Source organism: Stenella coeruleoalba (assembly GCF_951394435.1).
Source record: "Stenella coeruleoalba genome assembly, chromosome: 15".
NCBI classification, from domain to species: domain Eukaryota; kingdom Metazoa; phylum Chordata; class Mammalia; order Artiodactyla; family Delphinidae; genus Stenella; species Stenella coeruleoalba.
The window spans coordinates 43,368,944-43,387,686 of NC_137161.1; the positions used below are offsets into that span (position 1 = coordinate 43,368,944).

General features: G+C 54.5%; 1 protein-coding gene across 1 annotated transcript in view; it reads right to left on the minus strand.

Annotated features, from left to right (window-relative positions):
- The window catches only part of PYGB (glycogen phosphorylase B), a 54,014-nt gene that overhangs the window by 11,980 nt on the left and 23,291 nt on the right, over nt 1–18,743 (minus strand). Inside the window, exons 3-14 of the mRNA XM_079946417.1 lie at nt 13,838–13,916; nt 11,560–11,663; nt 8,165–8,296; nt 6,637–6,748; nt 6,262–6,344; nt 5,302–5,445; nt 4,690–4,782; nt 3,587–3,733; nt 2,744–2,907; nt 1,935–2,049; nt 917–1,018; nt 182–329 (exon numbers count right to left, since the gene is read on the minus strand). Of these exons, the coding sequence (XP_079802543.1) occupies nt 182–329; nt 917–1,018; nt 1,935–2,049; nt 2,744–2,907; nt 3,587–3,733; nt 4,690–4,782; nt 5,302–5,445; nt 6,262–6,344; nt 6,637–6,748; nt 8,165–8,296; nt 11,560–11,663; nt 13,838–13,916 (1,423 nt within the window). The remainder of the gene's footprint in view (nt 1–181; nt 330–916; nt 1,019–1,934; nt 2,050–2,743; nt 2,908–3,586; nt 3,734–4,689; nt 4,783–5,301; nt 5,446–6,261; nt 6,345–6,636; nt 6,749–8,164; nt 8,297–11,559; nt 11,664–13,837; nt 13,917–18,743) is intronic.

The following is an 18,743-nucleotide window of genomic DNA, read 5'->3' on the forward strand; positions in this document are numbered from 1 at the left end:
CAGCCCCTGGGCCTCGAGCTCCCCAACCTCTGAGCTCACGTCTCACTCCTTGTAGCTGCTCTGCTCTGAACACAGAAAACCAGAAGGTGCCACTCAAAATGAATATGCCACGTCCGCCCCAGTGGCCACGTGAGAAACAGGCCCGGTGGAAGGGGCGTGGGGCGCAGGGCGGAGCACTCACGGTTGTACAGGGTGACCACGTGCAGGCAGTTGAGCAGCTGCCGCTTGTACTCGTGGATCCTCTTCACGTGCACGTCGAACATGGACGAGGGGTTGACCTTCACCCCGTACTCCTTCTCCAGGAAGGCAGAGAACTTCACCTTGTTTTCCTGGGAGAACAGGTAAAGATGGTGGGATGTGCACAGGGCCGAGCCCCCAGGGCTGGTGTCCGAGACGCAGCAGGGAGGGGATGCCCAGGACACGCTGCCACCCCAGGGGAGACACAGAGGGACACAGGTGGTCACCGGAGCCTGGTGGGCAGAAGGGGGAAGCGTGATCCTGAAAGTGGATCCGCACGAGAGCGTGGAGAGAAACAGGAAAGTAGATGTGCAAACCCAGGGAGAGGAGCAAAGGATGAGAAAAGCAGAAAATGGAGACAAGGAGACCTGGGGTGGGGGGCGAGACTCCAAAATGAAGACTACTTCTGGGGCCCCGAGGCCAGGCTGTTGGCACAGTGGAGGGTCAGTCTCGGTCTTCAAAGGCCGCCCAGTGGGTCAGGCTGCCTGGTGGTGAGGTGGCCACAGGGAGGCCCAGGTGTGCGGACAGCATGTCAAGTGCAGATGCGAGACCTGCATCGATTCCCACTGCTTCCCTCCAGACGAGCTCTCCTCCGGACCTGGGGCGGCGGTGCGCTCAGGGTTCAGCGGGGCCCCCTCTGCAAGGCTGAGCGGGGGGATGGGCCCCCCACCGGGCCTACCTGCTTGACCTGGGCCACGTCCCTGATGAGTGCCTCGTCACTGAGCAGCTGCAGCAGTTTCTTCAGTTGGCTCAGGTCCGTCAGGAAACCCTCCCCGATTCTCTGCCGAGTCATAAGGGAGACGTGGTTTCTGCACCTCTTCTGCCCGCCTCAGCCCCAGGCCCCCTCCTCTCCCACGACACCCGCTCCCAGGAAACACCGCACATCCGGCGCTGGTCAAGTCCCGACCACTGAAACGTGCCCTCAAATGCACGCGCCTCCCCCGGCTCCCCACAGGCCTGAAACCTGGGGGCCCGTCTCCGCCCACCCCCAAGGCCCACACCCGCCAGAACCGCAGATGGACGGAGGCCTTCCGGCCGCTCCTGCCCGGCCTGGGCACCCTACCCTGCCCCCGACACTGCAGCACAGCGCTGTTTCCAAACAAACCCCAGCTTCAGTCTCCCTGTTTCTAATTTAGGACCGAGAGGAAAACTGGCCTCCAGACACCTGGGCCGTCTCCGTGGCCTTGCCCTGAACCGAGGCCGCACCAGCCAGCCTGCAGGTGGTCACGTCCCTGCAGCGCTGCTCCCGGGCCCTCCCGGTAACTGGGCAGGCAGACCTCAGCTCTGCCGTCCCTTCCAGAGAAGCCTCCTTGGCACACAGCCTGCCCCCCAGCACCCCCGCTGCACCCCCATGTCCAGCACGCAGCCTGGCCCCTGCGTGACTTGTCTCCTTCCTCGCTGAGCGCGTGAGCATGGGAACAAGTCAACAACGACGGCGTCCCCGGCTCACAAACCTCTTCGGGGGCAGCTGGGCCTAGCGCTTCCCCTCTGAACTCCTGCACAGGCCGCCAGGGCTGCTGGCCGACCGCCCGGCCCCCCACACCCAGGGCGACAGTGGGTCCCCACCGCCCGCACCCGTCCAGAAGCCATCGCTGTCCACGCGCTGAGGAGCGGGTCACCGCCCACACGGCCCCAGGCAGCTGCCGCTCGCTCTGCCTGCCCACAGCTCCGGGTGGGCTCAGAGGCGCTGGCCTCACCTCCACGATGATGTCCGCCAGCCCCGGGTTACACAGCAGCAGCCACCGTCGGGGCGTGATGCCATTCGTCTTATTCTGGAACTTCTCTGGCTCCAGCTCGTAAAAGTCCTTAAAGCTAAAAACACAGACAACGGGCAACTGTCACAAGCACTGTTTCAAACAAGGTGAGCGAGAGGCACAGGGCCCTCTGAAGGGAGCCGCTGGGCGATCCAGAGCCCAGCCTTTCTGTTCCATCCCCCACGGAGCCCAACTCCACGCCGGCATGTGGCTGGAGCCTGGCCACCTCCCAGTGGTTGTGACAGTGGAGAGTGGACGGACAGTGGGGATTAAACAGTACATCACACAAAGCCTCAGGCCAGCACCAAGGACCTGGAAGCCTCCACACGGACAGACCCGTCCAGGGCTGCCGGGCGCCCACACGAGGCGCTCCACAGGTCTGCGGCGGGGATGGAAAGGAGGAATTCCAAGACCACATCCCACAAAGAGGGGGCAGAAGCAGGGAATCTGATCTAAGAATTCCTCCTTCCTCTCGGGGATGAGCCCCAGCCCGTCACACCCTAACCTCCACCCTGGTGGGGCCCAGGACTCTTGTCCCCAGGCAGGGCGCCGAGGCCCACAGCCAGTGGCACGTGCTCCAGAAGGAGAGCCTCTGCCTGGCTAGACCGAGAACGCAGACAACGGGAAGGGCTCCTGGTGACAAGAGGGCTCGGTCCCCCAGCATCGTCCACCGAGTCAGAGCCTCACCCTCCCACCGCCACGCTCTGGGCAGTTCACTCGCCCTGGCACAGGCCAGCGCAAGCCCCACTCACACTGACTGCTTCACGATCTCCGAGTGGATCCTCGCCACGCCGTTGACAGCGTGGGACCCGATGACACATAGGTGGGCCATGTTGATGCGCTTGCAGTCCCCTTCCTCGATCACGGACATCCTCCGCAGGCGGTCCACGTCCCCGGGGAACAGGGCGGCCACGTGCTGCCGAGACAGAGCAGTGAGCAGGAGGGCGGGGGGCTGCTTTCCCCAAGAAAGGCCCAGGGCGGCTGCAGCCCAGCCTGACTGGGCCCCGGGCGAAGGTCTGCCTCGGCCTGGGGGCGGCGGCCCGGCCCGTGGGCTCGGAGGAGCTGAGGAGGTGCCGTGTGACGTACAGGAAGAGATGGGGATGCTGTCCCCGCTGGCCCAGGCAGGGTATAAGCGCAGTCTACCAGTGGGAATGGCTACTCTCTCACCAAAAGATTAAAAAAATGAACTATAATCACACCTGAATTCTAAGTTCCCCTGTGCGTGTACCACTATCCTTTCTGTGGGTGACAGAGGAAAGACAAAGGTGATTTGTTTCCAAATCACCCAAATGCTGCAGTGATGTCGCGGGACAAAGGCCTCTGGCATTCCAGGAACAGACACTCACACCTGAACCTGCTCAGAAATGAGAAGAAGACTCCCCCCGACGCAGCAGGGGTCCAAGCGTGGGGACCAGGCAACAGCTCTGCCAAGTGACAGCCCCAGACCCCAAAGTCCTCTTCTCGAACGGCTATTCCCTTCAAGAAGTAAAGCACCTGTCCCGGGCCAGACAATCTGATGTGGAGGGCAGAGGAGGGCCCGTCAGAGCAGGGCAGCCCTCTCCCCTCCCGCATCCCCACAGGAAGGGCGTGCTCACATCCAGGTGCCTCTGGTTGATGGCGTAGACGATCTCCAGGTGCCGTGGCAGCAGCTTCTCAAACATGGACACAGGCCAGCGCTCCAAGGCCTCGGGCAGCACCGTGTGGTTGGTGTATGCACAGGTCTTCCTTGTGATTTCCCAGGCCTACAACATTCCAGAACACCCCAATGTTTTATTCAGAAAAAAGCAGCTCGTGGCCAGATGCCAAGGTGAGGGGAACGTGTAGGGTCAGAGGCAGGTGTTCAGATGCCACCAGGAAGGGCCCCGCACGTCTCTGCTCTCCGGGGCCCAGAACTTCCTAAACCCACAGTGAGCCCTGCGCCCTTCACTGTCCTGACACGCCCCACGTGCACCTCACATCCTGACCCAGAGCACACGCAGGAATGAGCACCTTACCTGCTACCTGGGAACCACTGCAACTTTCCTCTGTAAACCAGACAGAGCTCCAGGCAGCTTTGCTTTACTTCCACCAAATCGACTTCACACCCACAGTCCAGAGGAAACTGGTCAAGTGTCTGGCCCTGCCCTCCGCTGGCCAGGGGAGAACAGGGTCTGCCCAGCCCCACCCAGAAGTGCAGCCCCAAACCAGAAAGGGGCTCTGGTGCTAAAAAATGGGGTAAAAATGGTTTTATATGTTGATTTAAGTAAATGAGATCAACAAAACCCCACTAAAGAACCTAGGACCAAAATATGTGAAGCAGGGAGAACGAGCCTATAAATGTGTGAACGATGTATTTCTTTAAACCGAACCCGTCTGGGTTTTTTGCCACAATTTTAAGATGAAAAAATATAGGTGAGAAGCTCTCAGAAGTGTCAGAATCCTTTTCTTGTCTTCCAGAACACCACCCTTCTCTGGCCCTTAAACTGCTGCGCCCACTCACTGTGCCCTGCCCTTGGGAGAAACCCCAGACCCGCTCCTGGAACGTCCTTCTCCCCACAGCCCCGTCTTCCCAGGACAACTTCCTTCTGTCCTCCTGAGGCCACCAGAGAGGCCTCCCTCTGTGGACCAGCTCAGCACTCACCCCTGCTGTCGGGAGAGGCGGGGAGGTCACCCCGTGCCAGGTGTTTGGGGACACTGTGCTCGGGCCCCCGGTGCTCACCTTGTCCCAGTCCACCTTCTCCACGTCCACCAGGATCCGCATGAGCTCAGGGATGGCCAAGGCCGGGTGGGTGTCATTCAGCTGGATGGCCACCTGCGTTTACACGGGGTGACCCCCTCAGTCCCTTGCCTGTGTGTGCAGAACCGGGGTCCTCGGCTGCCCGCCCCGAGGAGCCTGGTCATAGGGCTGGCAGCAGGAAGCGGATGGCACTGCACGGGCTCCAGGCCCAGCATGGAAAGCCGCGGAGGTGCAGGGAGCAGGTCAGGGTGGAGGACCCGCAGGCCAGCCCCGCAGCGCGCGTCCAGAGCCCTCCCCGCCTTGGAACGCTGCTCCTGCCTGACGGACACTGGCTGGTTGTGTTCAGATTACTGAACTGAGCCTGCAAACTGGCCGCTTTGCCCGACGGACCTTTCACAGCGTTCCCTGCTGCCTCGACGCCTCCTGAGGCCCAGGGCAGCCCTGGTCGAGGAGGAAGGCGGCCTGGTCCCCGGGCACGAGGAGGCCCAGGTTGGGGGGCGGCTTCCCGCCCAGCTCCCACTGCAGCTGGAAGGAGAAGGCCCAGCCCGGGAACAGCCCGTCTCCGGCACGGCGCTCAGCCCTCTACACACGCACCTTGTCTGGGAACGTCTCGAAGGAGGTCCTTACGGGGTCGCGGCAGCCGAACTTGGACGACTTGAAGCGCCGGATGATGTCTTGGAGGGTGGCGGCCACCACGAAGTATTCCTGCTTCAACCGCAGCTCCTTCCCCTCAAAGAACTGAGGACATGCCCGGCTCAGCCTCCGCTGCATGGGCCCTTGGGGACAGGGCCCAGGCTGGGGTGCGGCCCAGGGGTGCAATGCCTCGATCCCCAGTGCTGGGGCCGAGGCCAGGAAAGCAATCTCCCAGGTGCCTCACATTCCAGGAGGCCTCATGCCTGAAGCATGAGCCTGTTCGGAATCTCTGGGGGGTGCTGGGGGAAGGCATTTTCTTATGAGCCTTTCAGCACAGGGCCCTTTGCTGCTACATGCATGTATTTCCCTGATAAAATAAGAAAAACACACAACCCACAAAGATGGGCAAATCCTAGGGGCTCGTTTGGTGGCAGTGGATCACGTGGCTGAGGCCCCGCCTCACAAGTGGGGACACCTGCTAAGAGCGTTCCAAACCATGACCACGTGGCGTCTCAAGGCGTCCCTGCAGAATAGGCACTGCTGGCCCCACGCGCCAACGCGCCAACCAACTCTTGGGGAGCTGGCACCAGGTGCTGAAGAGCAGAAACGGCTGGACGTGAGGTCTGAGGCCTCCACGGCCCTGCACTCGGTGGCCGTGTGCTTATGGGGAGCGTAGGTGTGAGGCCAGGAACCTCCTAAGAGCTCCCCTGGGCAGAGGGCAAAGGAGGGGCTAACAGCACACAGGTGCTCCTGGACCCCGTCAGGGATGCCGTGCCGCCCTCACTCTGAGGAGGTCACTCTCGTGGCCTCACCTGAGAAGCCTGAGGCCAGCACAGGGGCCCTTCTGGAGCCCAGCCCTGCAGGGGTGCTCCTGCACTGGAGGAACGGCGCGGACGAGGACCACCTGCAGCAGCTACTCACGTTGTCGTTGGGATACAGGACTCTGGAGATGTTCTCGGCCAGGTTCCGGTCCAGGACCGCCTCGATGTAGCCGCCCACGTTGACTGAGGGCAGAGAGTGGAGTCAGGACCCGCGTGCCTGCCGAGGCCCTCATGTGCCCTGATCGGTCTGAGGACAGCGTTTCCGAGCAGAAGGCGTCCCACAGCTGCTACGCCGACCGGCCCACACCCCGCCCCAGACCCCTGGCTCTTTCCGGACGGCGCGGGGTCCCTGGGAAGTCCAGGGCTCACAGGGAAACTGCCCTCAGCCCTCCCGCAGTGGGGAGCCTCGTGGGCTGTGGGTGCAGACGGGGTCGGTCTGGGATCAGCCACCGGATGGGGACAGGAGGGGACGCACAGTCATGGAGCTTGAAGTCATTGGGCGCCTTGGCGGACCACAGTCTCATGGTGTTGACGGTGTCGTTCTTGTAGCCCGGCACCGGGGTGTCGTACGGCATGGCCAGCACCACCTGCCGAGGGAAGACACGGTCCCCAGGCCTGGGCCACCTCCCCCCACGGGCTGGGGCAGCTCGGCCTCGCAGGAAGCGGCCCACCGGCCCACCCTCCTCTGGCTTCGCTCCTTCCTCCTCAAACACACCCAACCTGCCCCGTGTCCCTGGCACCTGCAGCCCCGGCTCGCACATGTCCTGAGCCGGGAGCACCCGAGGCCGCCTCCGGTGGGCCCTGACCACACGCCAGGCCCTCTCTAGCTTTACCTTCGACACCGGCGTCGACTGTCACCTGGCTCCTCGGTAGCCCCTCCTCCCGTGTCCTTGGCCTCCCCCTCCACACCTGCCCTCTTCTCACTCAACTCTGCGTGGGCAATTTCGGGACTCACCTAACCTCTCCCCACAGACAGCTGCTATTTCAGACCATCTCCCACGTCTGCGGCGAGGCTCCTCCTGTCGCCTTGACCTCGAACTTCAGCAAAACCAAAGCAGCCTGCACACTCCCTCCCGACAGAAAACACCGGACCTGCCCTCCACCCCCGTCCCAAGCCCCATCTGTCCAGAAGCACCAGCTCTGCTCTGGCCAAGCCTCAGGTCACTTCCACCGCAGACCCTCCCACAGGCTTCTCAGGCCTGCTTCCGGGGGTGCTTCGTGTGCGGCCTCAGAAGCTGAAGGCAGCTCCAATGGCCACAAAGGACTATGGGGCAGGGCCCCGGGTTAAAGCCCCAGTATCACCCTTCCCTTCCCGTCTCCCCACAGCCCTGCTCCCCAGCCCTGCCTGGCCTTGACAAGCCCTGCAAAGCACCTGCAACCTGCTCCTTCCCTCTCCACGGCCAGTCCCCCAGGGGAAGGCCCTCACTGCAGGGCGCCTGGGGTGCCGAGTGGCCTCCAGGCCTTTCATTCATCTACAAGCACACGCACCTAGAAAACCAGACCCCCTTCTCTGCTTTTCCAAATTAAATCCAACTTATTCTGGCATCGTAGGCCGCCAGCCTGCCCTGGCTCCATGAGCCCCAGTTAAGACTTGAGTCTGCATGACTCACTTGACCCGTGACTCACGGGCTTGCTCTGTTTATGCTCTACTGCCCACACTGCTGCGGTGGCGTCTTTCTTACGTATTGCGACCACCACCCATCCCCACCCCCAGAAGCTCTCCTCCGCCTCCGCGGTCTCTGAGCCCAGGCTGGACTCCGCGTGTGCACCCGCCGGTACGGCACCGTGTTCCGCCAAGCACTCGGTGCTCCTGCCCTGGCCCCCCAGGGCCCAGCTGGGGGCCGGGGGTGCCGTGCTCCCGTTAAACTACAGAGTGTGGCTCCACAGCTGGTGTCTGGACAGTCCCGACCGAGCGTGCGGAAGTGGGTCCCACAGGGAAGCCCCAAGGGGAGCCGAGGGTCCCCGTGCTCAGCCCCCCACCCACCAAGAAGCGCCCGTGGTACCTGTGTGTCCAGCCAGCACACGCCCTCGGGGCTGTGCTCCACTCGCCCGTAGAAGTGCACGGGCAGCATGTACTCCGGCCGCGCCTTCTCCCAGGGGTTCCCGTAGCGCAGCCAGTCATCCGCCTCCTCCACCTGGAAGGGCGGCAGGTGAGGGCGGGGGAGACGGTCCCGGGCACTGGCAGACCCTGCCCTCCGCCCGCAATGACCACACCATCCAGACGATGCTGCCTGGCACGGAAACAAAACTGCGGCCTATTTACAGCGCAAAGGTTTCCAATTCTGGTCAAGGCTCTGTTTAAAAATGAACACTTTGGACTGTTAAAGAAAAAACTCATATAAAATTAGAAGAATAAATCAAAGTAAAAAGACGTTAAGAATTGCTTGAATTCAGCAGTAAAAGGAAGAAGTCCTGGGGCACATCAACGAACCTCGAGACGTTACGCAGAGTCCACACACAGCATGACTCCATCCACGTGACGTCACCTGACCAGGACGGCCAAGTCACAGACAGAAGGATGGCCCTGTCTACACCACACGTCCAGGATGGCCAAGTCACAGACAGAAGGATGGCCCTGTCTACACCACACGTCCAGGATGGCCAAGTCACAGACAGAAGGATGGCCCTGTCTACACCACACGTCCAGGACGGCCAAGTCACAGAGAGAAGGATGGCCCTGTCTACACCACACGTCCAGGACGGCCAAGTCACAGAGAGAAGGATGGCCCTGTCTACACCACACGTCCAGGACGGCCAAGTCACCGACAGAAGGATGGCCCTGTCTACACCACACGTCCAGGACGGCCAAGTCACAGAGAGAAGGATGGCCCTGTCTACACCACACGTCCAGGAAGGCCAAGTCACAGAGACAGAAGGATGGCCCTGTCTACACCACACGTCCAGGACGGCCAAGTCACAGACAGAAGGATGGCCCTGTCTACACCACACGTCCAGGACGGCCAAGTCACCGACAGAAGGATGGCCCTGTCTACACCACACGTCCAGGACGGCCAAGTCACAGAGAGAAGGATGGCCCTGTCTACACCACACGTCCAGGAAGGCCAAGTCACAGAGACAGAAGGATGGCCCTGTCTACACCACACGTCCAGGACGGCCAAGTCACAGACAGAAGGATGGCCCTGTCTACACCACACGTCCAGGACGGCCAAGTCACAGACAGAAGCAAGTCAAGTCCCCAGAAGGGGCATCTGGGTCATGCTTTTAGGACAGTGACGTGGCTGAGGTTACTGCTTCACTGTGCCCATCTCCACAGAACTCCCCGCAGGACTGTTCTGCCTGGTGCAGGCAGATACTCATCACAGGACGGGTCCTGCCTCTGACCTCCTGTACGTTAGTGAGATTCCAACATCAGAGCCTGGCTGTCTCCACAGAGCAGTTCAATGAGCTGTCTGCAGAAGCAGCATCTTCCCAAGTGCATGAGGCAAGGGGGTCTCCCTTCTGGAGCCCCTTCTCTGATAGGAAGGCTGGTCTGTGGCCCCCGTTGGCCACCAATGCTGCTTTGTGACCACTGCCCACATTTACTTGTGCTACAGCTGAACTCTGCTAAAAGCATTCTGACTGAGCAGCTCCCTTGACAGAAGCGTGGGAGTTGGCAAGTTTACCACCGGCCTATCAACCTAGGACTGTCTTTAAATTGTTACGCATGATGGCAAGAGGCACAGGAACAGGGAACCAGAAGGAAGAAGTGTCTGTGGTCAAACAGACAGAGACAGAAACCACCACCAAAACCTTCCTCCTTACGACTGTAACACCCACCAGCCAGGGAGGAGCCTCAGAGTCTCTGTCTTACAAACACACACATCACCTCGACTACGAAAGAGCTAGAATGGGCCACAGACCACACATGTACAAAGGCTGGCTCACATCTGACAGAAACACTCACATAAATAACTGTGACTAGGAAATTCCCTGGAGGTCCAGTGGTTAAGACTCCGCACTGCCAATGCAGGGGTTGCAGGTTCGATCCCTGCTTGGGGAACTAAGATCCCATATACAGCGAGGTGTGGCCAAAAAAGAAAAAAAAAAAAAGAAAAAGAAAAAAAAAGAACAAAAAGAACTGTGACTAAAATCACCCAGAAGGTGGCAGGAGGAAAAGTGCATTTCTCCTTTCAAGGTCACAGGGAGTATTTCTATAAATTAACCAGTGGCTACAAATCTGTTTTGTTTCCTTTTCCTTTTGGCCATAATTTTCTTGGCTAACGTTTTATTATGAGCGTTTTCAAACACATAGAAATGCCAAGGAATTGACAGTGAACTGCACACCCTCCACCTAGGCTCTGTCACTGCTTCCATCTTGCTATACTTGATAACCACGTCTCCTTCCATCCATCCATTACTTTTCTGATGCATTTCAAAGTGAGCAGTTCATCCCAGACATCTGTCCACTCTTCCCCTGAACACTTCAGCAGGCATGTCATTAAGGACAGTCCATCACAGTGTTTATTTTTTAGGTTAACAGACGCACAGTGAAATGCATAAATCTTAAGGCCAACATTGGTGAGTTCCGACAATTGCACACACCTGTGTGACCCAAACCCCATCAAGACAGAGGACACTTCCATCACCCCGATCATTAGCTTCTTCGTTCAGACTGTACGACTTTCCTGTTACCAGCTTTTTGATCCTAACTCCAGCCCTGCTTTATCTGTGACTTTTAGACCCCAAATTATTTAAACTATTCTCCACCCAAGTGGAAGAGTGCTGCCTTCCTTTCTGAAATGCCGAAGTGAGGGGAAACGCCCACCTCACCTAAGAGAAGGAAGGTGGGACTGCGTTTTGAGTCTCCCCGTTTACCAGCAGGGTCTTGACCGTGTTACTTCTCTGCCTGACGCTTTAGAATTGAGGCTCATTCTTCCTAAGAGCCACACTGCTTTGCAGAGTCCAGCCCCTAACCCCACAGGACGCCACCACCTCGCTGGTGTCAGCGAGGGCAGGTGGGAGCAAAGCCTGCAATAGCTGTTCTCCTAGCGACTCCAGGCCAATCCTCCTCTGCGGTGGGGTTGGGCTGGGGGGTGCCTTTGCTCTGTGAGAGACGACAGAAAACACCACCAGCTGGTGGCGTCCTCAACCCACAGTGTCTCCTGTGAGGCCCAGCTGGGCTCTGGCCCCAGCCCACCAGACGTCCTGTCGCCACACAGAAGCCGTGTGCAATGAGCACATGTGGGCGACGGGCACTGCCGGCCGTGGGGACGATGTGGAAAGCACGGAGTGCCCAGAACTCCCAGCACTGCCCACCTGCCCCCCTCTGCCCTGCCGAGGACCGGCACGCAGCCTCTCCAGGAGGAGCAGAAAGTCCAAACACAGAACTGACGGTGCCTGGCTATTTTCTCATGCGCACGAGAGCTGCAAGTGAGCAAGGGAAGGAAATCGCACCCACCTGCCAGCCATTGACGATCTTCTGGTTGAAAATCCCAAACTCATAGCGGATTCCATAGCCGTACGCCGCCAGGCCCAAGGTGGCCATCGAGTCAAGGAAGCAGGCTGAAAGTCCAAACACAAAGAACTTCTTGGGATCGAAGACGATCAGTAGACCCAAGGCCTCTGGAGCCAAGGCCCAGACGCCAAGTCAAGTAGGCGCCGGAGGGCCGGCCCCCAGGGCATCAGGCAGTGGCCCAGTGGTGACCGGTCACCTTCAGGTCTCATGAAAAGGAAAATGGAACCCCACTCTGATGCCCTTTGGCCTGAGAGCCCGGAGCCAGAACAAGACAACATCAACACGGGGGCTACCTGGGGGTGTGGGAAGAGGGACGAATCCCACGGAGGACACTGCCAAACTCAGCTCATCTCAACACACTGTCCCCTCCTGCCAACGTTCTCCTAGGGACCCTCACTCAGGCTGCAGGCCCCACCCTCACACGTTCTACTTGAAATCCAAGCAACATCACAAAACATCTGCCCACATACTGGTAAAGAGGGCACAGAAGTGGGGCCTGCAAATGTACATTTCAGCACCCACAGCACCAAATACCCAGGTGCCAAAGTGCCACCAGGGCCCCCGGAAGGGTCCGCCAAAGGGAGCCCTTGCTCCGATCAAAACGTCTTGAAAGCAAACCACCATGATTTGATTAAAGATTCAGAAGGCAGCCTCATTAAACTTGTGGATTAAAAAGAACACAAAATTTTAACGACGAAACACCAGCACATAAGACACATGCCAATTTACCAAACATGCACAGACCTGGGGGTGTCAGGCCCTCTGCTGAGGAGCAACAAGAAGACCCACAAACTAAGGCCTGGGCTCTCGCTCTGAGGAAATCATTCTCGCGGGAGGGACGCCGCACACGAGCTACCGCAGGCTGGGGGTGTCCCGGGTCTGCACGGCGAGGGGAGCCGTGGAAGCAGAGGGGCCCAGACGAGTCCAGGGGGAAGGCCGGTGGCGCCGCCCCGTGGCAGGAAAGATGCCTGGAGTGGACGCGAAGCAGCCTGATGCGGCCTGAGGACCCGTGGGGGCGGGAACGGCACACGAGCTGACACGCCAGCCTCAGGGCGGGCGGCCTGGAGCTTCGCTAGACCTTGGGTTTTTACTTCAGTTTTTACTGACTGAGCAAGGACTAAGTGGGGAGATGACCACGCTGAACGGAATGCCGTCAGGGCGAAGGGGACCGAAGCCCGAGGGGCTGCCCTCTGCCTGCCGGCCTGGACGCTGTAACGCCGTCTGCAGCGGGAAGCGACGGCTTAGCGTGGTGCGTGTGACCTCACCTTCGCAGGCCACACAGAGCCCACACCCGCCAGTGGGGCACACACGGCCTTTCCCCTGGAGGCGGGGCACGCCTGGCCGAGGGTTAACCTAGAGCCGGGTGCCGCTGTGTTGGACAGAAACATACGCTGCGCTTATAATTTCTGAAGAATTTAACTTAAATTCTGAAAACATAAACACATACACACAACTCACCCAGATAAATTTTAGGGCATTTGTTCCCTTTACAAAATGACAGCTCTCAAAAGGGGCAGTAATGCAAAGTGTATCACTTTAGGGCCCCGTACACACAAGGGCAGCACAGAACTTGATCATCTCTGCTCCAGAAGCACTGTGCCCAAAAGCCTTGAAGGACACAGTGACATCAAATCTCACTGTGACTGCTGTTTCCACTTCCAAGTTCTTAACCCAGCTCCTTCCCCCTCATAAAGGCTGGCGAAAATAATTAAAACAGAAAAAACCCCCACAAACTTCAAACTGGGTATATTCTCAAATAGGGTGGCCCAAAGGAGCAGTAGCTCTAAGAGAAACAGCTCTGCTATTTTAGAGCAATCTGTTTACTGTAGTAAAGCAGGAACAGTTGCTTTACGCTGGGCTACATTCATAAATTGTGCGTGTGTGTTTCTAGCCCTCTGTCCTTCTCCCAGTTACTGGCTGTGGAGGTGGTTGGTATATTGCAAACCCCTCCTGGCACCAGTTCCCCAATACTGGCAAGCCTGGTCACCATAATTATGAAGCGCCCTTTGTGTGAAAGAGAATATATAATTTGCATTTTTTTCCCCTACTGGTGGCAAAGATTTTGACCCAGAGGACACACTGTCCCATCCACTCTGAGGGACCAATCTATCCCCACGGACCAGTGCTGGGAGCATGGCTGATCTTGGCCTTGCCACGTGCTGCTCTCTGACCAAGGCACCGTGTCAGGAAAGGTCTGTCCTGGACAGGAGCCTGGGGTTACCTGCCAGCCTCCCCAAGCCTCCGTTCCCCAGGCCGGCATCCTCTTCTATTTCCTCCAGTTCTTCCAAGTCTAGCCCCAGCTGTGAATAAAAACAGAGGTAACATTTTAATATTACTTAATATTTTCCCTCAGCGATAGGTAGAAAGATATTTAAATCTTATAAGCTTATATCAATCAAAGGGTAGAGTCTGCCTTCTTTTAGACTTGCAAATCCAACATTAAAATCTGGTGTTAGGATGCGGAGAAAGGGGACCCTCCTCCACTGTTGGTGGGAATGTAAATTGGTGCAGCCACTGTGGAAAACAGTCTGGAGGTTCTTCAAAAAACTAAATATAGAGTCACCATATGATCCAGCAATCCTACTCCTGGGCATATATCTGAAAAAAACTCTAATTGGAAAAGACACATGCATTCCAATGTTCATTTCAACACTATTCACAACAGTCAAGACATGGAAGCAACCTAAATGTCCATCAACAGATGAAGAAGATGTGGTATATAATCTACTATGGAATATTACTCAGCCATAAAAAAGAATGAAATAATGCCATTTGCAGCAACATGGATGGACCCAGAGATTATCATACTAAGTGAAGTAAACCAGACAGAGAAAGACAACTATTATATGATATCACTTATACATGGAATCTAAAAAACAGTACAAATGAACGTATTTATAAAACAGGAACAGACTCACAGAAATAGAAAACAAACTTATGGTTATCAAAGGGGAAAGTGGGGAGGGATAAATTAGGAGTATGGGATTAACAGATGCACGCTACCATATATAAAATAAACAACAAGGATTTACTATGTAGCACAGGGAAACTATATTCAATATCTTGTAATAACCTATAATGGAAAATAATTGAAAAAAAATAAAACTGAGTCACTTTGCTGTACACCTGAAACTAACACAACATTATAAACCAAGTATACTTCAATTTTTAAATAAATCTGGTGTTTAATCAATGCATGAAAATGAAAGCTTCCAGGTATTTCAAAAGCTGCTGAATGACTTAAGAATTAACAGTCAAAATGAGACGTGGTTTAATAGCCAGAGATACTGACTGCCACGTTATTAACCCACTTACAGTGGACAGATTATAACACATATCCTAAAAAGAAGCCAATGCTTTTAGTAACTCTCTACTTTCCCACGGTCTAATGATATTTACATGACATCTTTTTTTTTTTTTTTTTTTTTTTTTGCAGTACGCAGGCGTCTCACTGTTGTGGCCTCTCCCGTTGAGGAGCACAGGCTCCGGACGCACAGCCTCAGCGGCCATGGCTCACGGGCCCAGCTGCTCTGTGGCATGTGGGATCCTCCCGGACCGGGGCACGAACCCATGTCCCCTGCATCGGCAGGCAGACTCTCAACCACTGCGCCACTGGGGAGACCCTACATGACATCTTTTAAAGCCAAAACCTAAAAGCACTTTTCCTATCTATTCCAACTGCATTCAAACAATCTTGTGAAACAGATATGGTAGGTTAAACATCAGAGAGAAAGCACCTGATTTAAAACCATTCAAAAATGCAGACTTTGGGGCTTCCCTGGTGGCGCAGTGATTAAGAATCCGTCTGCCAACACAGGGGACACAGGTTCGAGCCCTGGTCTGGGAAGATCCCACATGCTACGGAGCAACTAAGCCTGTGAGCCCAACTACTGAGCCTGCATGTCACAACTACTGAAGCTGCACGCCTAGAGCCCATGTTCTGCAACAAGAGAAGCCACTGCAATGAGTAGCCCACGCACCGCAATGAAGAGTAGCCCCCGCTCAGCACGAGAACGCCCACGCAGCAACGAAGACCCACCGCAGCCAAAAATAAATAAACAAACAAATAAAAGAACGCAGATCTTAAGGCTCTCAATTAGGATAATTGAGATAAAGCCATTAATCTGGCTTTAGTGTATTAAACTTGACAAATTGCTTATTAATTACTTTTTTTTTTTTTGGCCATGCCACATGGCTTGTGGGATCTTAGTTCCCCGAACAGGGACTGAACCCTCACCCTCCACAATGAAAGCACAGAGTCCTAACTGGACCGCCAGGGAATTCCCTCATTAATTACCTTGATCAGTGGCTTCTAAACTTTTTGATTTCAGGAAGACCTAAAGAGTTACTGTTTATTGAGATTATATCTATCAGTATTTATCAAATTAGAAATTAAAATGGAGAAATTTTTTGAAGTATATATGAATTCATCTTAAAACAACAACAAACCCATTACATATTAACACAAACAACACTGTTTAATGGAAAATAACTACATTTTTAAAAACAACCAAAAAAAATAATGAAAAGGGTGGCAGTGTTCTACATTTTTATAAATCTCTTTAATGGCATTCAATCTGTTAAGATATCACACACAGAGAGCCCCTGGAAAGCCTACCGTACATAGACTCGTGCGAATAAGAATAAATAGTTCTGACTCAGAGGACCCCTTGAAAAGGTCTCAGGGACCCCGGGGGTCTCCAGACCACACTTTGAGGATCTCACAAACTGCAAAGGGTGGAAGCTACGTTGTGAGAAAATTAAAAACATCAGTCATAAAGAAATGATTTAGTATCTATTAAATCAAGTGGTATTAACACATACAACAATCTGATTAAGATTTCGAAACACTGACTTCCAAATTTCCAATTTGAAATTTCAAAATACTGACTCCTACAGCAGTTTCAAAGAGTGTGCTCCACCAAAATATGTTGGGTGTGTGGGGGTTATAGGATGTACCTAATAACACGTTACCAGCTCAGCATTAAGAAACGTGTTTAACTGCCACATTTTCCAAACCTGACGCTGGAACCTCTTACTCCTGACACGTCTCTTAGCTCAGAGACCAGACACTCAAGGAAGACAGGCCCAGGGTGCATGTGGGCAAGATGTTTTGTTCCTTTACGTTTTTACCTGGAATGTTGTAGGCACAACTCAGCCTAGGAAGGCAAATTTTGCCTTGACTTTGAGAGCATTCAGAAGAGGCACAGAAGCAGCTAATTGACACAAAGTCTAAAACCTTCCTGGGACTTCCCTGGTGGCGCAGTGGTGAAGAGTCTGCACTCCCAATGCAGGGGTCCCGGGTTAGATCCCTCGTCAGGGAACTAGACCCCACATGCATGCTGTAACTAAGGGTTTGCATGTCACAACTAAGAGTTTGCATGCCACAACTAAGGAGCCTGCCAGCCACAATTAAGACCCGGCGCAACCAAATAAATAAATAAATAATAATAAAGGGGGGAAAAAAAAACCTTCCTAAAGTGGGCTTCGGAAACAAAGACGGAAACTGAGCACAACAGAGCTCTCTTAACAACCTGACTTTTTCTTATTGAGTCATAACCCACAGACCACAAAAGCGAACAAGTTGATGGTTTTTAGCATATTCACAAAGCTGTACAACTATCACCACTATCCAGTTTTAGAACTTCATCCCCCCAGAAAGAAACCCCCTACTCAGTAGCAGTCACTCCCTATTTCCCCCTCCCTCACTTTTCTACTTTTTGTTTGTATAAATTTGCCTGTTCTGGACATTTCTTGTAAATGGAGACATACAATATGCGGCCTTTTGTATCTGGCTCCTTACAATTAGAATACTATTGTCCGGGTTTATCCATGTTGTAACCTGTGTCAGTACTTTTATCACAGTGTAGTAGTCCGCTGTATGGCCATGCCACATTGAAAGACACCTGGTTGTATTCACCTTTTGGCTATTATGAATAATGCTGCTATGAACATTCATGTACAATTTTTTGTATAGATGTATGCTTTCTTTTTTTTTTTTTTTTTGCGGTATGCGGGCCTCTCACTGTTGTGGCCTCTCCCGTTGCAGAGCACAGGCTCCGGACACGCAGGCTCAGCGGCCATGGCTCACGGGCCCAGCCGCTCCGCGGCACGTGGGATCCTCCCAGACCGGGGCACGAATCCGCGTCCCCTGCATCAGCAGACGGACTCTCAACCACTGCGCCACCAGGGAAGCCCTCTTTTTTTTTAATTTTAATTTATTCGTGTATAGTTGATTTACAATGTTGTGTTAGTTTCAGTTATACAGCAAACTGATTCAGTTATACATATATTCATTCTTTTTTTAGATCCTTTCCTCATATAGGTTATCACAGAATATTGAGTAGAGTTCCCTGTGCTATACAGTAGGTCGTGGTTGGTTATCTATCTTATGTACAGTAGTGTGTGTATGTTCATCCCAAACTCCTGATTTATCCCTCCCCCCCCACTAGAAGTATGTTTTCATTTTTCTCAATATAAACCTTGGAGTGGAATTGCTGGGTTACGCGGTAATGCTATGCTTAACTTTTTGAGTAGTTGCCAGACTATTTTCCAAAGTGGCTCCACCATTTTACTTTCCTACCAGATGTGACGATGAGTTGCTGCCTCGGCATTTGACAGTATGACAGCCCTGCTCACACTCAGAGTCTGGACATTTAGATAAGGACTCAAGCTGAGGATTGCCAACCCACGTTCCCACTTTGCTTTTCCCAGTAAAAAATAACCTTTTAAAATAACCACTTAGAATTGGGCCTGAAACCACCTTGTAAGTACTAAGTGCTTACTGCCCTGCTCTCTATCTCCTGCTTGCTGGCAACCTGTGACAGAGGACTGCTCTTCCCCCCAACCCCCATTTCCGTAAGCAACAAGTCTTGTGACTTTACCTACTGCATGTGGGTGTATTGCAACTGCACCTTCAATCAAAGTGATCCCAGGGTGTGTCTTTCCCCAAAGTGGGAGCATGGATGCCGACCCCACGTGGGTGGCTTGTGCCTCCTCTTTCAGCTGGCCATAATTTGCATATTCTTAATTTAATACACTAGCTTCTCAACATAGCAGCATATGAGGGTTCCAGTTTCTCCATATCCTCACCAACACTTGTTCTCTGTCTTTATGATTACAGCCAT